The following is a 20,670-nucleotide window of genomic DNA, read 5'->3' as shown; positions in this document are numbered from 1 at the left end:
ACCTGCACCTCCACACACATCATTTACTGTATCCGCTGCACTCGATGTGGTCTCCTCTACATTGGGGAGACAGGCCGCCTACTTGCGGAACATTTCAGGGAACACCTCTAGGACACCCGCACCAACCAACCCAACCGCTGAACACTTTAACTCCTCCTCCCACATGCAGGTCCTTGGCCTCCTCCATCGCTAGACCCTGACCACATGACGCCCTTCCGCCTAGGAATCCTCCAACCACACGGGATGAATGCAGATTTCTCCAGCTTCCTTATTTCCCCTCCCCCCACCTTATCTCAGTCCCAACCCCACGGATTCAGCACTGCCCTCTTGACCTGCAATCTTCTTCCCGACCTCTCCGACCCCACCCCTCTCCGGCCTATCACTCTCACCCTCACCTCTTTCCACCTATCGTATTCCCAGCGACCCTCCAAATTCCCTCCCCCTTATCTTTTATCTCAACCCACCTGGCTCACCAGCCTCATTCCTGAAGAAGGGCTTATGCCCGAAAAGTCGATCCTCCTGCTCCTCGGATGCTGCCTGGCCCGTTGTGTTTATCCAGCACCACATTTTCCAACTCTGGTCTCCAGCATCTGCAGTCCTCATTTTCTCCCAGTTAACTACACCCCACAAAACTTACCTCCCACTGATTTCTATCACCATACAAATCAAACCCAAGTGACTGTCCATCAATATATAATGACACCTTATGCCATTAGGTGTCTTGAATTCTTTCAGCCCAGATTAAATGATAATAGACGGAAGAAGTGGAATGAAATATCCTCAACTTGCCAGATGTGTGCAGCAATATCACCTCCAAGGTTCCCTCAGGGTCAAATGGTTTCTAATATTTCATTATTCTGTGATGAAAATTCTAGATCTTCTTATCTAGCAATATTTAAGAGTGCCTTGACTACTGCAGTAGTTCAAGGAGGAGGAAATGGAAGCTAGAGAATGAGGGGAAATAAATAGTGATATCTTGAAAAATGTCTTTATATTACAGAGAAGGTGGTGCTGGACATCTTAAATCACATCAAGGTGGATAAATCCTTGGGATCTGATTCGGTATATCCCAGAACTTATTTGGGAAGCTAGAGAAGTTATTGGTGGGCCCCTTGTTCAGATATTTGAGTCATTGATAGCCATGGTTGAGGTGCCAGAAGACTGGCTAATATGGTGCCATTACTTCAGAAAAGTAGCAAGGAAAAGTCATGGAACTATAGACCGGTGAGCCTGACATCAGTGGTGGGTAAGTTATTGGAGGGAATTCTGAGAGACAGGATTTACATATATTTGGAAAGGCAAGGACTGATTAGAGATAGTCAAATGGTTTTGTGCATGGGAAATCATGTCTCACTAACTTGTTTGAGTCTTTTGAAGAAGTTACAAAGAAGATTGATGAAGACAGAGTGAAGGACCTCACAAAGGCAATTGGCAAGGTTCTGCATAGTGCACTGGTCAGCAAGGTTAAATCACGTGGAATCTAGGAAGTGCTAGCAATTTGAATACAAAATTGACTTTAAGATAGGAGACAGATTTTGGTGGTGGTAGAAGGTTGTTAATCAGATTGGAGGCCTGTACTGGTGTGTGCCACAAGGATTGATGGCTCCACTGCTTTTTGTCATTTATATAAGTCATTGCAATGTGAAGAGGCCTAGTTAGTAAGTTTACAGATGATACAAAAATTGGTGGTATAGTGGACAATGAAGAAGATGATCTTAAAGTACAGTGGGACCTCAATCTGATGGGTCAACGAGCCAAAGAGTTTATTTTTGATAAATATGAGATGTTGCATTTTGGCAAGGCAAATCAGGTCAGAACAAACAGACATAATGGTAGGGTCCACAGGAATGTTTTGAATTCTTTCAGCCCAGATTAAATGATAATAGATGGAAGAAGTGGAATGAAATATTCTCAACTTGCCAGATGTGTGCAGCAATATCACCTCCAAGGTTCCCTCAGGGTCAGATGGTTTCTAATATTTCATTATTCTGTGATGAAAATTCTAGATCTTCTTATCTAGCAATATTTAAGAGTGCCTTGACTACTGCAGTGGTCAAAGAGATCTTAGGCTGAAGATATATAGTTCCTTGAAAGTGGAGTTACAGGTAGACACAGTACTAAAAATGCAAGCTTTATCAGTCAGTGCTTTGAATAAAGGAGTTGAGATGTCACTTTGTGGCTATACAAGACATATATTAGGTAATGTTTGGAATACTGCGTTCAATTCTAATTTCCCTGCTATAGGAAGAATGTTGTTAAATTTGAAAGATTTGCCAGGATTGGACGGTTTGAGCTATAGGGACAGGCTGAATAGGTATTTACCTTGGATTTATCCACCTTTATGTGATTTAAAATGTCCAGCACTACCTTCTCTGAATAGGCTAGGTCTTTACCCTGGAGCAAGAGAGATTAAGGAGTACCTTTTCGATGTTTATAAAATCATGAGGGGCATAGATAGGGTGAATACCAAAGGTCTTTTTCCAAGGGTAGGGGAGTCCAAAACTAGAGGCCATAGGTTTAAGGTCAGAGAGGAAAAATTTAAAAGGAAATTAAGGGGCAAGTTTTTCACAGAGAGGTTGGTATGTGCATGGAATGCGCTACCAGAGGAAATAATGGAGACTGGTACAATTCCAAAATTTAAAAGACCTCTGGATGGGTATATGAGTAGGAAGGGTTTACAGGGATATGGGCCAAATGCTGGTAAATGGAGCTGGGTTAATTTAGTATTTAGTTGATATGGCTGATTTGGACAAATGGTCTGTTTCAGTGCTGATCAATCTATGACAATGATTCGAACAAAGCTCATTCCTTACATCCCATTAAACCCCATCTGCCTCGAATTTCCTCAATCCATCTCCAATCTGAAGAAGGGTCACTGGACTTTCTTTCCACAGATGCTGACAGAACTGTTGAGCTTTTATAGGAATTTCTGAGTTTGTGTCCGATTTCCAGAATCCGAAGTTCTTTTAATTTAAATTCTGATGGAGTTTTGTAAGGAGGTCAAGTAATTTGGAGGCCTATCAGGAGAAAGCCTTTTTAAAATAATGTCAGCTGACCTTCCTGGACTGCAACGCAACAGATACTTGGAGCACATACAGTTTTCAGGGGAGGCTGTGTAAAAGGGGAGAAGGAGAATGGGGAGGATGGGTCTCAGTAGCAGACTGTACCACCTTGAATCATCAGGGAACATAACTCATACCTCTACCTCAGCCAAGCACAAATTCTGGGGCTTGTCCATTTCACCAAAAGCTGATCTCAGAACTTCAGCCTTTTCAGGGAAAAATAGACAGGAATCTCACCTTTCAGGACCTGCTGACCAATCAGAGACAGAATGATAAATTGCCCACAGCTACACCTACAGCTGCAAAATAGCAGGTCAAGGATGGCACTGCCAGTGGCTGGAAGATCATTGTGGCTCTCAATCTACGTACCAGTGAAAACCTTTGGGTTATAACAAGCAGAGAGGGGTCATTGGCACTCACACTAGGGCAGAAAGCATTCTAACTTCTCCGAGAGGTGGCGTAGGAGAGCCAGCAATGTGATTTTCAGGCTGCCAGACCTTGTTAATGGATATGCCAGTGGCTCTGCAGGATCCAGAGATTACCGCAGCCTGAAGAAATACCATTTTCTAAATGTGAACATACACAAAACAAGTTGGGAGATTATTTCCAGTTTGGCAGCAGGTAAGATGTCTACCTGCTATATGTTATATAGCAGTCAGCAGCATTCACCATGTGACCCACTCTACTGCACCAGAGGTTGGTTATCACTGTATATTTGGCTCCTTGCCAACTAACTATGTATGCTGGTAGAAAGAACTGTCAGAACTGTGAAAAAAAACCTGCACCATTTCAAGGAGACCTCCGATGGTCAAAGAGCTCCCAAACACATGGTGCTCTTCCATTTTTGACTTTGATCTCATTCTTCGGTGGATACTTCAGGAGAATGAAGAGGTGGGGAAGAAGCATTAGATGGGTTTTCCTCTTATGTTAGTTAAGCATTGACTACATTCCCTGATCATGCTGATATCATGATGAGCTGCTCAAAATAAAAGCAGCAATGAAAATTTATAGCTGTTTCTAAGCTGTTGGACATAGACCAATAGGATACTTGCAAACCAGCTGGTTGGCGAAGGAATGGACTCACTTTAAACTCAGAGAAAAGCAAGATTCCTGAAATATTGTAACCAATAAAGAGGCAATACTGCTGGTGAAGAACAATTAAGGGAATAGACAGAATTTAATCAGGAGATGATAGTTTTGCCTACAGGCGAGAGTTTGTGAGAGTCTTGCACTATCGCATTTGAAGATGGTCATTGTTCTAAGCAGCTGTTGGGTACCTAGGTGGTCAGAGATGGGCCTTCTCAGAGATCAAGGACCCCTAGAGGCAGGAATCCCACTTCTAGGAGCTGCTGAGTAATCAAAGGGAGAGTGGTAAATTATTAATGTCATCAGGCAATGGCCTTGGAAGAGCCTGGAACATAAAATTAATACCTATAGTGACTTTGATACATGCTCAAGCAAACTTCAAGCTGTAACTGCAGCAGCTAGCACAGTCCTTGGACAGATCCCTTCATGAAGCAAAGGTACATCTTTCATTGCTCCTCCATTAATTTGATGTGCAAGGAACATTTGAGCAATATCCACAGTGATTATATGCTTTGTCTAGTGGCCCACTCCTCTATCTGATGGCAGAAACTCCTATTTTGTTGCTTGTCTCAATGCTTTCTCTCTTCCAACTTGGAAGACAACTCAAAAAAATGTGGAAAGGTTACACCACAGAAAGAAGCCTATCAGCCCATCATATCAGTGCTGGCTGAATAAACTAGGTTAAGAGACAAAAAAAACTGCAAATGCTGGAATCCAAAATAGACAGATAGGAGGAAGAACACAGCAAACCAGGCAACATCAGGAGGTGGAGAAGTCGACATGTTGGGTGTAACCGTTCTTCAGGACTGGGGATAGGTATGGCAGGAACTGCAGATAAAGGCAGGGGCAGGCTGGTGAAGTGAGGATAGGTGAAGGCAGGTAAAGGGTACAACCTGGTTGGTCAATGGGAGGAATGAATCCAGTTGATGGCAGGAAGCAGTGGAAGGGAGGGGGAGGGGCTGGGAAGGGAGTCGGGAAGTAGGAAGGGAAGTTATTTGAAATTGGAGAATTCAATGTTGAGTCCTCTGGGCTGTAGGCTGCCCAGAGGTGGTGTTCCTCCAATTTGTGCTGTGGTTCTTTTTGGCAACAGAGGAGGCCAAGGATGGTCATGTCAGAAAGGGAGTAGATAGGGCACTTGAAATGGGCGGACACTGGGAGGTCCAGTTGGCCCCTGCAGACCCAGCTGCGATACTCGGTAAACCATTCCGTGAGTTTATATTCAGTTTCCCCGATGTAGAGAAAACCACATCAGGAGCCCCTAATGCAGCAAGGTAGGTTGGAAGAGAGACAGGTGAACCTCTGTCTCTCCTGGAAGAACTGTTTGGGGCTTGGATGGAGGTGGGGGTGTGCTGTACCGACAGGTTTTATATCTTTTCCAGTTGTAGGGGAAGGTACCTGGGGGTTCATTGGTTGGGGGGCGGGGGGAGGGAGGCGGATGTCAGTGGAGAGAGTAGCGCAAACTAAGGTCTGTCGAAGGGAACGGTGCTTGCTGAAGGCATAGAGGATACCCATCTAGCACATTTCTTTGCTTTGTTCGCGTTCTCCAGTGCATCAGCCCACATGAATCTGCACTGAATTTCTTTTGCCGTTTTCCCACCCACTCATTCAAACCATTAATATCATCCTGCAGTTGACAATTATCCTCTTTACTGTCAACGATCTGGCAATTTTTGTGTTGGCTGCAAATTTCTCAATTGTTCTTCATGAATATACACTACAAACAACAAGGGAACTAACACTGAGCCCTGTAGAATGCCACTGGAAAACCACTTTCCATTCATAAAACATCAGTCCACCATTACCCTCTTGTCACTGAGCCAATTTTGATCTAACTCATCCTAACTTGCTATGTGAAAAAGATTTATTTTTCCTCAAATTTACTTTGTTCTCATTTTGCGTTCAGGATATATGATGGAACTATACTTGTGCCAAGAGGACAGATTACTATATAAGACCACTGAAACAGGAGTTTCAGATTATAGGCAGCAAACAATGTCTCATCATCTCAGATGGATCAAGTTTAAAGCTCACATTGGTAACCCTCAATATGCCAATAGATATTTGCAATATGATGCAGGCAAGGCATTGTCAGGTCAGAGCCTAGAGGTGTACAGCGACTTGTTGAAAGGTTAAGAGTATCTTCTAGGAGAAATAGGTTAGAATGTAAGACCAATTCAGCATTTGTTGAACCAAGTTGTAGCAAGGCCAGCCTAAATGACAACATGGAATAGCTGGAAAAGAAGGGAGTAATCAAGTAAGTGACAACTCCAATAGAATGGATTAGCAGCATAATAACAGTGAAACAACCTGCTCTGAATAAGCATTGACCCAAAGAATCTAAATAAAGTTCTAAAGAGGTTTTACTCCACTGAAGGAATTTTGCCACCAAGGACAACCAGTTGCATTTGCACCCAGGACATTAAAACAAGTGAAAGACACTAGTTCAGATTGCTTGGGAACATTTTCAACAATACCTACGAGACACACAGACAGTCTTGTCTGGCCTCAGGCCACTTCAAAACATTTTCCTCAAGCCACTATTACTGTTCCAAAGCATCTTTGAAAAATGTTATTTAGTTAGAGTGTTACATCAAGACATGACATACAAGCAAGGGAAGCTAATGCTTATTGTAAACTGCATCGAACAGAATTCCAAATGAAGAAAATAAAGAATGCTGTAGCAACATGTGAAATCTTCTAGATCCGATAATAGCAATAATTATGAAGCATTTGGACAGATACATGTTCATACAGGGAGTAGAGAGATATACACCGTGGGCATGCAGATGCGATTAGTTTAGAATGACATCATGATCAGCACAGAAATAGTGGCTGAAGGGTGCCTGTGCCATTTTTTTTCATAGTTCTGTGTTCTATATTGCCCAATATCTCATAGGCTTTAACTTTCTGTCCAGTCTGCTATTTGGGACTTGTCAAATACCTCATTGAAATCTGTGTAGGCAACATACACTGTACTAGCCTAATCATTCTTTTTTGTTATCTCAAAAAATTCAATTAATTTTGAAGACATGTACTTCATTGACAAAACCATGCTGATATCTCTGATTATTTTTATTTTTCAAAAGTAACACTAATCCTATTATCGAGTATTTATTCTAGTATTTTGCACATCACAGAGATCAGTTTGACCAATATATAATTATTTGGCCTATCCCTTGCACCCCTTTTCAATTGAATCTGACTCACTTCCCTTTCACACACTACATCCCAGATCATTACAGACCTCTGCACATAAAGAATCTGAATCTTCCATTTACTTCTAAGGACAATCACTTTAAATCAGTGCAGTTAACTTTCGGTCACCTGAAATAACATCTTCTTATTAAAAAATCCATAAAAAGTTTGTAAACTTGTATTAAATTGGATTAAAAGCGTAATCAAGGGATATGGAGAAAGGGTATATCTTCCTGGTTATAATCAGACATTCACTGACTTTTCCACATGTCTGAAGGTCCAAATTCTCCAAATTCACCCTACATACATTAGGCCTAACATATGATGAATGGCTGAGGATCCTGGGATTGTGTTCATTAGAGTTTAGAAGGTTGAGGGAGATCTAATAGAAATTAGAAGATAATGCATGGCTTAGAAAGGGTAGACGCTGGGAATGTTTTCCGTTAGGCAGGGAGATTAGGACCTATGGGCACAGCCTTAGAATTAGAGGGGGTCAATTTAAATGGAAATAAGGAGACATTTAGCCAGAGCATAGTGGGTCTGTTGAATTCATTGCCATGGAGCGTAGTGGAGGCTGGGACGTTAAATGTCTTCAAGGCAGAGATTGATAAATTCTTGATCTCGCAAGTAATTAAGGGCTACGGGGAGAGTGTGGGTAAGTGGAGTTGAAATGCCCATCGGCCATGATTAAATGTTGGAGTGAATTTGATGGGCCGAATGACCTTACTTCCATTAGGTCTTATGGTATTATGCAAATCCAGAGAAATAACCAGCACTATTATTATCCACTTTCTGACCCTTCACCAATTTTGCATCCATGTAACCATTGCTCCTTTAATCCAATGAGCTTCAATATCACGCACAAGTCTTTCATGAGGTACTTTGGCCAAAATCTTTCAGAAGTGCGTATATTACACAACTTTCCTCAGTAACTTTCTTAGCCACTTCATAGATATCAATCAAGTCTGATAGACACCTTCCTACAGAAATCTGTCATTGATTAACATATCTCTAAAGTGTACATTAATATTGTCCTGAATTATAGTGACAAATTATTTTCATACCACCAAAAAAATAGTAAGAAACAGGAACTGGAGTAGGCTCTGTTTATCTCCTCAAGCGTGCTCCATCATTCAATAGGATCATAGTTGATCCAACGTTTGTCATGTTCACTTTTATACCCTTCCTCCATAACCCTGGAATACTCTACTGATCCAAGAATCCATCTATTTGAATCTTAAAAATGCAAAAGACTCTGCCCATACCGTGGTCAGTGACAAGGAGTTCCAAAGGCTCACAAACCTCAGAAAGAATTTAGCTACCAAATTATTTAGTACATCTCCAAGATCCAAGGTGGACCAAAACATTTTGACTGAAGCTAAACATAATTCATTAAGCACACCAAAACATTTGGAACAAGTGACTACTATACAGAGGGATTTCTGTCCCATTCAATTTTTAGATTCCCTCCACCCTTTTGGTGGTTTTAGCAACATCTCCTATAGATGAGTAATCATTTGACACCTCAACTGTGTGCTGTGCAAGATTTCATTTTTGGCCTTGAATTGTCCTTACACTAATTTTAACTAACCTTTTGTTTTTTATATATTTACAAGATACTGCTTGGGCTGAATGTTTTGAAGTCTACTGGAGTGGGCTGAAAGGTTGAGACAGGGAGTGACAGGTGGGGCGAAAAAATCAGGAATGAAGTGACCGTTGTCTTCCCAATGCAATGGCATCATACCAGAATGGAGAGAGAGAGAGAGAGAGACAAAGAGAGTGAGAGAGAAAAATGAGAAAGAATTTGGAGGACTGTCATTTAGGATGGCTATGTTTGTGGAGCTTTCTCCTCCAATTTATTGTTCATAGTTGAACACTATTCACAACTACACATCACAAGATTACAGCACTCACCCAGAAAGCAAAATAAAAATAAGAGCAAATTATTTTGTTGTGAATAATAACATGAATGATCATGATAACTTAGCTTAATTATAACAATGCAATATAGAGTCTGGTCTGCACCAACCTACCCAAGCACTGATGTAAAGAATGGACCAGCTGTTATTGCATATACAATTTCACCATCAGGTATCTCAGTATCAGTGAAATAAAGTTGGTTCTTTGTCAGATGCGCTATTTCAGTCTCCTTGACAACAAGATGGCGCAGAGCCCATGGTGCTTCTTTGGGAAGCTGATCGTCCACTGGTGTAATGTGAATAATTACAGTCTGTGATTAAATTATTTTTTGTGAGAAAATACTGGCTGGACTTTACAGCATTACAGAATTAAATGGCTTAGGTAACAGATTAATTAAATATAACAGCATTCAGTAAATTTAAATGTTTAATGGAAAACATTTTATGGCATGTTTACATGTTTGATATTGTTGTGGAGCATTCTGAAAATGCAAATGTAGGATTGTTCTCCCTGATAACTTCATCAGGAAATCACTGGCATTGTGCTCACAGTTTCTCTATTTTTGGCCATGATTTGGAGATGATGGTGCTGGACTGGGATGTACAAAGTTAAAAATCACACAACACCAGGTTATAGTCCAACAGGTTTATTTGAAAGCACCAGTTTTCGGAGCACTCCTCCTTCATCAGGTGATTGTAACTTGATGAAGGAGCAGTTGACAATCACCTGATGAAGGAGCAGCGCTCCAAAAGCTAGTGCTTCCAAATAAACCTGTTGGACTATAACTTGGTGCTGTGTGATTTTTTAAACTCTATTTTTGGCCTGCAGTTGAGGCTCTTTGAACAACAAGAACTTGTATTTCAATCATGCTTTTATTGTGATGAAAGATCTCATAGCGTCTAACAGAAATGTTACAAAGAAACAATTACACACTCAAGCACAATGTGATACTGTCATAGAATGAATACAACACAGAAGGAGACCATTTAGCCCAGTGAGTCCTTGTAGGTTTGAGGTAGAGTAATCCCATCAATCCTATTCTCTCACTGTACTCTGGGCCCAACAAGTTTACTTCCCTCAGGTGTCCACCAGTTTGCTTTTGAAATCATTGGTCATTTCCAGTTCCAGTACCTCCACAGGCAATGGGTCCCAGGTCATTATCACATACAGAGTAAAGTTCTTCCTTACTTATTCCTCTGCAGCGTTCATCCAAATTTTAAAATCTGTGCCCTCTAATCCTGGTACCATCATCACTGAATGGGAACAATTTTCTTTCTCAATTTTATTTAAACCTGTTTTGATCTTGTACACTTTGATCTAATCTCCTTGCAACTCCTCTTACTCCAAGGAGAATAGCTCCAGTTATCTCAGTGTAAACATCTCACTGAAATTCCTCAATCCTATAACATTTGGATGTCTCATCATGCTTCCTCAAGCATCCGGAATGCCTTCCTAAAGAGAGTGGTGACAAGAAGTAAATGCCATACTCCAGCTGACCATTGCTTTATGACGATCCAGTGGAACTGTATTGTTCTCAATCCCTCTACTTATAAACTCTGAGATTCCATATGTATGATCTGATGCACATAAAACTATGGGCATTCTCTTTTGAACAATGCTATTATGTCTATATTACCTCTGTCTAACTTTCCTGCCAAAATATATCACCTCACAGTTCACTGTAGGAAACTGCACCTTTTACTTGTTCACCCATTCTACTGTGACATTTAGCAGCTGACTAGTATCATCTGACTGTCAGCAACACCTCCAAGTTTGGGATCACTGACAAATTTTGATATTTTACTTTCTATTTCTCCATTGACCTTTGTGCCAGTCGAAACAGGACCAGATTGAACAGAATTAAATTAAATGGCTAATGTTAAATGCTCCAGCGACATACAAAGAACATGAAAAAATTCTTTTGAATTCTTATCTGGCATGCGCTGCTTGAAAGATCATCAAAAACAGATTCATGACTAACTTCCAAAGCAAACTGAATGAATACTTGAAGGAGAGCAAACAGCATAGGTATGGGGAAGGACTAGTGTTGAAATAATTGAGTAGCTCTTGCAATGAGTCAGTCCTCATATCATGGATTAATTCTATCATTCACAATTTCTTTAGTGTATAAATGTTTCATCCATTTTGAAAGCTTCCATCACCCTCTTCTGTTCCAGTGGAATAAATCCTCATGTTTTCAGTCTATTTTCTAACTTAATTATATAATATGCCTGACCGAAAAATTCAACACGTTTGATACAGACACATACCTGAGGATCTGAGAGATTTGGTGGTTCATGGCTGTCAGACAGGATAAATTCAAAGGAATCTTCAAACACTTCACCTCCCAAGTGACGATAATAGATCCGAGCATTAAAGAGATCACTCTGCTGAAATCTAGTTATGGGGTAACCTGTCAAAAACAAGATTTATAAAACATGTAAACAGGCAGTGACTAAAATGCCATGATTTGGAGATGCCACAGCTCCCTGTGTGGTCTAATTATATCATCCATATTTAGCAAGTCATAACAGCCACAATAAAGGTTCTGTTCACGACGTGCACTGAGCTCACTGATTTCAGCTAGGATATCAGGTTTGGACACAATATTTAGCATCAGAAAAGGTTCTATTTTATGAACATTATCCATGTTATCCATCGTAAAATAAAGTAGGATCTGGTCAAATTTGATTGGCAACAGCTGCTTGCAGGTAAAGTGGATAGTGGAGCTGTGGAGGGCAATCAAAAAAGGAGCTGGAAAGAGTACAGGTCCTTTTATGGGGAAATAAGAAGCAATTAGTTCAATCAATGCTGGATGTCAAGGACAATTCTGATATGGATAAAGAAGAGGAGTAGGGCTTTTCGCAAGTCTAAAGAGAGCAACTCAGCTTGCAGCTCTAGAGAAATATAGTATGTGCAAGAGGAAACTTAAAAAAAAACAATTTATTAGAAGAGCAAAAGGGAACATGATAAAGGACTTGTGAACAGGATCAGGGAGAATCCCAAGATATTTTATAAGTATTTGAAAATGAAGAGACCAACCAGGAAAAGAGTAGGGCACATCCAGGAATAAATGGGGCAATTTGTATGTGAAGCTACAGTATATTGAAATGGTGTTAAATGAATACTTCCCTTTGCTCTTCACTCTGGAAAAGGGGAATATATGAACAGAAAGGGACTGTGAGGAACTTGCACAGTTTGATGTGGGAAATGGAGAGGTATTAGTGACTCTGACTAGTTTAAAAATGGTCAGCCTTAGGAGACTGTCTATATGTAGTTTGCACATTCTCCCCAAGTGTTGATATCCTTTGGATGCTGGGATATGCAAGATTAGCCATGGGAAGTGTAGGGTTACATAAATAGGGTGGGTCTGGGTGGGATGCTCTTTGGAGGAGTGGTGTGGACTCCATGGGCTGAATGGCCTGCGTCCTCATCGTAGGGATTCTATGATTCCAGGATGGTTGTAGGTAAGTGGAAGATAGATAGATTGGTCAGATGGGCAGACCAATGGCAAATGGTATTTAACCCTGACAAGAGTGAGGTTGATGCATTTTGAAGAGGACAAAAGATGAGGGAGTAATTAATGAATGGCAGAACAGTGGGTAGCTGAGAGGAACAGCGGGACTTTATATAATTATTCAGTGATCCTTGATGCTGGCACCCACGTAAATAGGGTAGTTAAGAAAGCATATGGGACACTTGCTTTCTTCAGTCATGGCATAGAATATAAGAGCAAGGAGGTAATGTTGGAGTTGTACAAGAGTACTGATTAGGCCACAGCTGGACTACTGTGTGCAGTCAGATCACCTCACTACAGGAATGATATGTTAGCACTGGAAGGGATAGAGAGGATGTTCACCAGGATGTTGTGTGGGATGGAGCAATTGAGCAATAAAGAGAGACTAGGTCGAACATAGAACATACAACATTACAGCGCAGTACAGGCCCTTTGGCCCTCGATGTTATTCCGACTTGTGGAACCAATCTGAAGTCCATCTAACTACACTATTCCATTTTCATCCGTTTGACTATCCAATGATCATTTAAAGTTAGCAAGTCAACTACTGTTGCAGGAAGGACATTCCATACCTCAACTACTCTCTGTGTGAAGAAATTACCTCTGACATCTGTCCTATATCTATCACCCCTCAATTTAAAGCTATGTTCCCTCATGTTAGTCATCACCATCTGAGGAAAAAGGCTTTCACTGTCCACCCTATCTAACCCTGTAGTTCTCTTACATGTCTCAATTAAGTCATCTCTTAAACTCCATCTCCTTAATGAAAAGAGTTTCAAGTCCCTCAGCCTTTCTTCATAAGTCCTTTCCTCCCTTACCAGGCAACATCCTAGTAAATCTCCTCCGAATCCTTTCCAAACTTTCCACATCCTTCCTATAATGCAGTAACCAGAACTGTACACAATTTTCCATGTGCTGCCACACCAGAGTTTTGTACAGTGCAGCATAGCCTCATGGCTCCAAAACTCAATCCCTCTATCAATAAAAGCTAATACAACAATTGCCTTCTTAACAACCCTATCAATGTGGGTGGCAACTTTCAAGGATCTATGTACCTGGACTGCAAGATCTCTCTGCTCATCTATACTACCAAGAATCTTACCATTAGTCCAGTAATCTTTATTCCTGTTGTTCCTTCCAAATTGAATCACCTCACACTTTTCTGCATTAAACTCCACTTGCCACCTCTCAGCCAAGCTCTGCAGCTTATCTATGTCCTTTTGTAATCAGCAACATCCTTCGACACTAACCATCAACTTTAGTGCTATCCACAAATTTGCTAACACATCCTTCTTCGCCCTCATCCAGGTCATTTATAAAAATGACAAACAGCAGTGGACCCAAAACAGATCCTTGCAGTATACCACGAGTAACTGAACTCCAGGATGAAAATTTCCCATCAATCCTCTGTCTTCTTTCAGCTAGCCAATTTCTGATCCAAACCACTGAATCACCCTCAATCCCATGCCTCTGTATTTTCTGAAAAAGCCTACCATGGGAAACCTTATCAAACGCGTTACTGAAATGCCCTTTACTCTCATCCACCTGTTTGATCAACTTCTTAAAAAACTCAATAAGGTTTGTGAGGCATGACCTACGTTTCACAAAACAGTATTGACTATCCATAATCAACTGATTCCTTTTGAGATGATTATTAATCCTATCTCTTATCACCATTTCTAATACTTTACCCACAACCGAAGTAAGGCTCACATGTCTATAATCTCCAAGGTTATCTCTACTCCATTTCTTGAACAAGGGGACAACATTTACTATCCTCCAGTGTTCTGGCACTATTTCTGTAGACAATGGTTACAGAAAGATCAAAGCCAAATGGTCTGCAATCTCCTCTCTGGCTTCCCAGAGAATCCTAGGATTCCATTTGGCCCGGGGGACTTATTTATTTTCACATTTTCCAGAATTGCTTATACCTCCTTCTTGTGAACTTCAATCCCATCTATTCTAGTAGCCTGTATCTCAGCATTCTCCTCAACAACATTTTCTTTTTCCAGTGTGAATACTGATTTAAAATATTTATTCAGTGCTTCACCTATCTCCTCAGACTCTACACACAATGTACCACTACTATCCTTGATTGGCCCTAATCTTACACTAGAGTAAAAAGTGTGATGCTGGCAAAACATGGCAGGTCATGTAACATCCAACGAGAAGGAGCATCGATGTTTCAGGCATAAGCCCTTATGCCTGAAATGTTGATTCTCCTGCTCCTCAGATGCTGCCTGACCTGGTGTTGCTTTTCCAGCACCACACTCTAGACTCTGATCTCCAGCATCTGCAGTCCTCACTTTCTCTTCATCTGACTCTAATCATTCTTTTATTCTTGATAAACCTATAAAAAGCTTTATGGTTTTCCTTGATCCTATTTGCCAATGACTTCTCATGTCCCTTCCCGCTCTTGTTAGCTCTCTCTTTAGGTCTTTCCTGGCTAACCTGTAAATCTCAAGTGCCCTAAGTGAGCCTTCACATCTCAACCTAACATAAGCCTTCTTCTTCCTCTTGACAAGAGATCAAGAGATTCAACTTTTTTAGTAAACCACGGCTCCCTTACTCGATCACTTCCTCCCTGCCTGACAGGTACATAATTATCATCAAAGACACATTCCTTGAAAAAGCTCCACATTTCAATTGTGCAAATGTTTGGAATGTTTTCTTTAGAGCAGAGAAGGCTGAGAGATGACATGACTGAAGTGTAGAGGATTATGTGGGATATGGACAGAGTGAGCAGAAAACAGCTGTTCCCCTTGGTTGAGGGGTGAATCACAAGAGTGCATAGTTTTTGGGTAAGAGGCAGGAGATTCAGAGGGGATCTGAGGTTGGTAGGTATTGGAATGCAGTGCCTTGGAAGGTAGTGGAGGCTGAAAACCTTACAACCTTTAAAAAATATTTGGATGTGCATTTGAAATATCATAACATTCAATGATATGGAACAAGTGCAGAAAATTGAAGTTAATGCGCCTTTTGTGTGGTTATTGTTGGTGAAGATCTAACAGACCAAAGGGCCTTTCCTGCTTTGTATGACTGTACGAATTTTCCATTGGGAATCATAAATGCTTTTCAAAATTTAGCTCCATTGGACTTGCAAACAAAGTGCTGACAATGAACAGCAAGAGAACAGGCGGGAAGAAAGGCCATTTGAAAAAGCTTCCCCTTCAAAAAAATGACAGTGAGCCCTCTACTGACAATATGTCAGGAAATGAAGGAAGGGTGAGGGCACTTTACATATTGTTCCTATAGAGCAAATGTTCCTGACTTCCAGAGATGTTGCAAACTGTAAGGAGTAGTTGAGTGGAGAGCTCCATCCCAGGACTTCATCCCATGTTAAAAGTAAACCTTAAAACATCTCTTTTCTTTACCATGCATGCCTTCTCATTCCCTCTCCTGAGGCCCTATACATGCCAACCTGTGTTCTTCTATCCATCTCATGGTTCTTTATAGCCCTTTTACAGACTTTGTCCCAACTCGTTACCAATAAATGAACCATCCTTGCTCATCCACATAGCGTTTTGAAACCTTGTTAGATGAACTAAAATAAAATGTTCCAAGTGTATACTATTAATGCCACAAGTAAAAACAAGATTGATTTAAAAAAACCTATTAGCTATACTTTAAAATGTTTGAACTTTTGGAATATTGCGTGCAATTTTCATCTCCCTCCTAAAGGAAGGATGTTGTGAGACTTGAAAAGGTTCAGAAAAGATTTACAAGGGTGTTGCCAGGGTTGGAGCTATAGAGAGATGCTGAATAAACTGGAGCTATTTTTTCCTGGAGTATCAGAGGGCTGACCTGATGGAGGTTTATAAAATTATGAGGGGAATAGATCAAGTAAATAGATAAGGTCTTTCCCCTGGGTTGGGGCAGTCCAGAATTAGAGGGAATACGTTTAGGGTGAGAGGGGAAAGATTTAAAAGGGACCTGAAGGGTAACATTTTCATGCAAGGGTTGGTGCGTGTATGGAATGAGTTTCCAGAGGGAGTGTTGGAGACTGGGATAATTACAATTTTAAAAGGCATCTGGATGTGTATACAAATTGGAAGGGTTTAGATAAGTATGGGCTAAGTGCTGGCAAATGAGACGAGATTAATGTAGGATGTCTGTTCGGCATGGACGAGTTGGACCGAAGGGTCTGTTTATGTGCTATACATCTCTATCACTATGATTTTATAGTTACTTATTAAAACAACTATTTGTATTCAAGGAGAGAAGAGAGCTGACGTTTTGAGTCTAACTGACCCTTTGTCAAAGCTTTGGCAAAGGGTCAGTTAGAGTCGAAACGTCAGCTCTTTTCTCTCCTTACAGATGCTGCCAGACCTGCTGAGATTTTCCAGCATTTTCTCTTTTGGTTTCAGATTCTGGCATCCGCAGTAATTTGCTTTTATTTGTATTCAAGCTCCACATCAAAGATTTGATCAGTAATTGGAGCTGTCAATCAAACTGAACTTTACCACCTCACTCCCCACACACCCTCAGAGATTATAAATTGTAAAATCAGTCATGCAGCACCAATTCAACAATGAAAATCCTCAAGTTTACCTCAAAAACTACCAATGAAATTGCAGACAGACAATCACAGCAGGCTGCTCGTTTTCAATTTAAAGAGCTTGATTTAAAAATAATCTTGGAGAAAGTGAGGACTGCAGATGCTGGAGACCAGAGTTGAAAAATGTGGTGCTGGAAAAGCACAGCAGGCCAGGCAGCATCCGAGGAGCAGGAGAATCGATGTTTCGGGCATAAGCCCTGAAGAAGGGCTTATGCCCGAAACGTCAATTCTCTTGCTCCTCGGATGCTGCCTGGCCTGCTGTGCTTTTCCAGCACATTTTTCAACTTAAAAATAATCTTTGCAACTTGACAGTTCCAATGATTTGATTCAGTTTTTTAACGCACATTTTCATTTACTTTTAACAATTGAAAACGATATTCTACCCCTTTTCTAAGAGATATCTGAATTTATCCAAAAGGATGTCTCTACATGACTTCCAGAGCTTCAGACATTTTGTTCAAATGCTTAAAGTTTCTGGGCTTTCAGCTTCCCCTCCCTGTCACATGTTATCCTGACTTGAAATTATATCACCACTCTTTTATCATCATGGAGCAAAGCATCTTCCCTGATGACATTGTGGGAGTGTCTTTATCATGTGGTCTCCAGTTTTTCAACACCAAGATTTATCATCACATTTTTAGCAGCAATTAGAGGCGGGCAATAACCTTTAATCATATCAGCATCATAACATCCTTTGTGTGAATAAGGAAAACAAACACTCTTGGCTTCAAAACGTAAAAGCTAACTAAGATGTCACCAGAGGGAAAAGTAAGAGTTTCAGTTATGAGGAGAAGTTGGAAAAGTTAAGACTGTTCTCAGAGAACAAATAAGATCATGAGGAGAAACAGAAATTGCTGGTAAAATTCAGCAGGTCTGCCAAGACCTTGAGAGAATGCCCAGTGACCCTTCATAGAATAGAATCCCTACAGCATGGAGGTAGTTCATTCAGTCCATCGAGCCACACCAACCCTTCGAAGAGCATCCCTCCCAGACCCACCCCAGAAAAGAGCTGACGTTTCGAGTCTAACTGACCATTTGTCAAAGCTTTGACAAATTTAGCAATTTGTCAATGCCAATCCACCTAAATTGCACGTCTTTGGACTGTGGGAGGAAACTGAAGCACCCAGAGGAAACCCACACAGACACAGAAGGACATGCAAACTCCAAACAGACAGTCACTTGAGGCTGGAATTGAACCTGGGTTCCTGGCACTGTGAGCTATCTTGTTACCCAACTCTCACTGATGTGTGGAAAGGCAAGGCACAGGAGAAGCACAGCAGATCAAGCAGCATCAAGGAAAAGGAGAATTGACATTTTGGGCATGAGCACTTCATCAGGAATGTGGAGGGGGGGAGGTGAAGGGTGCTGCGAGATAAATAGGAAGAAGGCGGTGGGGCTGGGGTGAAGGTAGTTGGGAAGGCGTCAGGTGGTTTGGATTTGCCAGTGGAGGAATCGGGCAGGGAACATAGTGGTGCGAAGAAGTGGCAGGCAACAGGAAGCTCAGGGTTATTTTTGCAGAAGAACATAAGTTTTCTGCAAAGTGGCCATCGACTTTGCCTTTTGCCTCTCCAGAGTGTACAATAGACTAAACTGAGTGATGATATGGAGGTGCCATTGTTGGACTGGAGTAGATAATGTCAGAAATCACACAACATCAGGTCATTGTCTGATATTTATTTGAAATCACAAGCTTTTGGAGCGCACCCCCTTCATCAGGTGAAGTGAGAGAGAAGCACACAGAACACTGTTTATGGGCAGAAAGATCAGGGGAAGAAAGATCAAAAGATTGATGTGAGTGGAATCTCTGCAGGTGACCAGGAGTGCTAGACAGTATGAGCAAAATGTCAATAGCTGAATAACAACTGAAGGGATGACGGTTCACTTGACTCAAAATATTAACTCGGATTTGTCTTCACACCTGCTGCCAGACCTGCTAAGCAGCTCCCTACCCACCTCAGATACCCCTGGCCCTACTCCTGATTTACAGCATCCACAAATCTTTGTTTTATTTGACTGGAATAACATGATAATTATAAGAATCACATGCTGAAGGTCTAACCAAGGTAATAATTAATCTAAAACTGTACAAACTAATTAAGCTAGCCATGATGTGGAGAAGCCAGTGATGGACTGGGGTGGACAAAGTTAAAAATCACAAAACATCAGGTTATAGTCCAACAGGTTTATTTGGAAGTACAAGCTTTTGGAGTGCTGCTCCTTCATCAGGTACCTAATGGAGCAGGATCATATGACTCCGAAGGTTTGTTCAATATATTGCATCAGTTGTATGATACTATGATCTTTTGCTACAACTTATGATCCTACCCCACTAGCAACCTGATAAGGGAGCAGCACTCCAAAAGCCTGTACTTCCAAATAAACCTGTTGGATTATAACCTAGTATTTTGTGATTTTTAACTAAGGCAGAGAGATCATAACTATTTATCAATGTGATTATGTCAAAACAGGACATAAAGAGCTTTTACAGATATGAGACAGTGTGGTGGAGTCACCTGTAGCATGACAGGAACCCAAGATATTCATAGGTACAGAAATTGGCTATAGTTTCTATTCTGGGATTCTGCATTGTTGTGCATCTCAAAGGCTGCCATGGAGGACAGTTGCTTAGAAACTGAAGTATTCCCTGACTGAGAAAGAAATGTGTGTCTGGTGCTGGTATCCTGCAGGAGGTGGTGGAAATAGTGGCTAATAATATGTCGGATGTCAATGCTGGTGGGGTTGTAAGCAAGGGCCTTGAGGACTCTATCAGTGCTGTGGGAAAGAAACGAAGGGGTGAGACCAGATGTATGGTTAGATGGGTCAGACATGGATTTGGGCCCTGTCAGTCATAGTGGTTGGGAATTGTCTCTCAAGGAAAAAAGTGGTCTTTTCAGAGGCCCCCTTGTAGAAGATGGCATCATCAGAACAGATGCAACAGATCTGGAGAAACTGGGAGAATGAAATGGACCTGTTACTTGAAGGAGGTTGTGAGGATGTATAGATAACTGTGGGAGACAGTGAATCTATAAAGGATAGTGGTGGCCAGCCTATCCCCAAAAATGTAAACAGAGGTGTCGAGGAAGGGAGTCAGAGATGGTCCAGGTTAAGGTGAAGCAGCATCAGAGGAGCAGGAGAATCGACGTTTCGGACACAAGTCCTGCATCAGGAAATTGGAAGCAAAATTAATAAAATTTTCTAGTTCAGAACAAGAGAGAGAGAACCAGAATTGATAATGTCATCAATGTAGCAGAGAAAGAGTTGTGGGTAGGTGACCTAGTAAGATTGGAAGAAGGAATGTTCCATGTACCCTCCAAAGAGACAAGCATAACTCA

General features: G+C 41.2%; 1 protein-coding gene across 4 annotated transcripts in view; it reads right to left on the bottom strand.

Annotated features, from left to right (window-relative positions):
• frem1a (Fras1 related extracellular matrix 1a) overlaps positions 1-20,670 on the bottom strand; it is a 400,521-nt gene that overhangs the window by 211,337 nt on the left and 168,514 nt on the right. For all 4 annotated transcript variants that reach the window (XM_060838775.1, XM_060838786.1, XM_060838793.1 and 1 more), the window contains 2 exons: positions 11,534-11,676; positions 9,377-9,573 (listed from right to left, as the gene is read on the bottom strand). In XM_060838775.1, the coding sequence (XP_060694758.1) occupies positions 9,377-9,573; positions 11,534-11,676 (340 nt within the window). The remainder of the gene's footprint in view (positions 1-9,376; positions 9,574-11,533; positions 11,677-20,670) is intronic.

The sequence above is a fragment of the Hemiscyllium ocellatum genome, chromosome 2 (genome assembly GCF_020745735.1).
Source record: "Hemiscyllium ocellatum isolate sHemOce1 chromosome 2, sHemOce1.pat.X.cur, whole genome shotgun sequence".
NCBI lineage: Eukaryota > Metazoa > Chordata > Chondrichthyes > Orectolobiformes > Hemiscylliidae > Hemiscyllium > Hemiscyllium ocellatum.
This window is presented reverse-complemented; position numbering and strand designations above follow the sequence as displayed.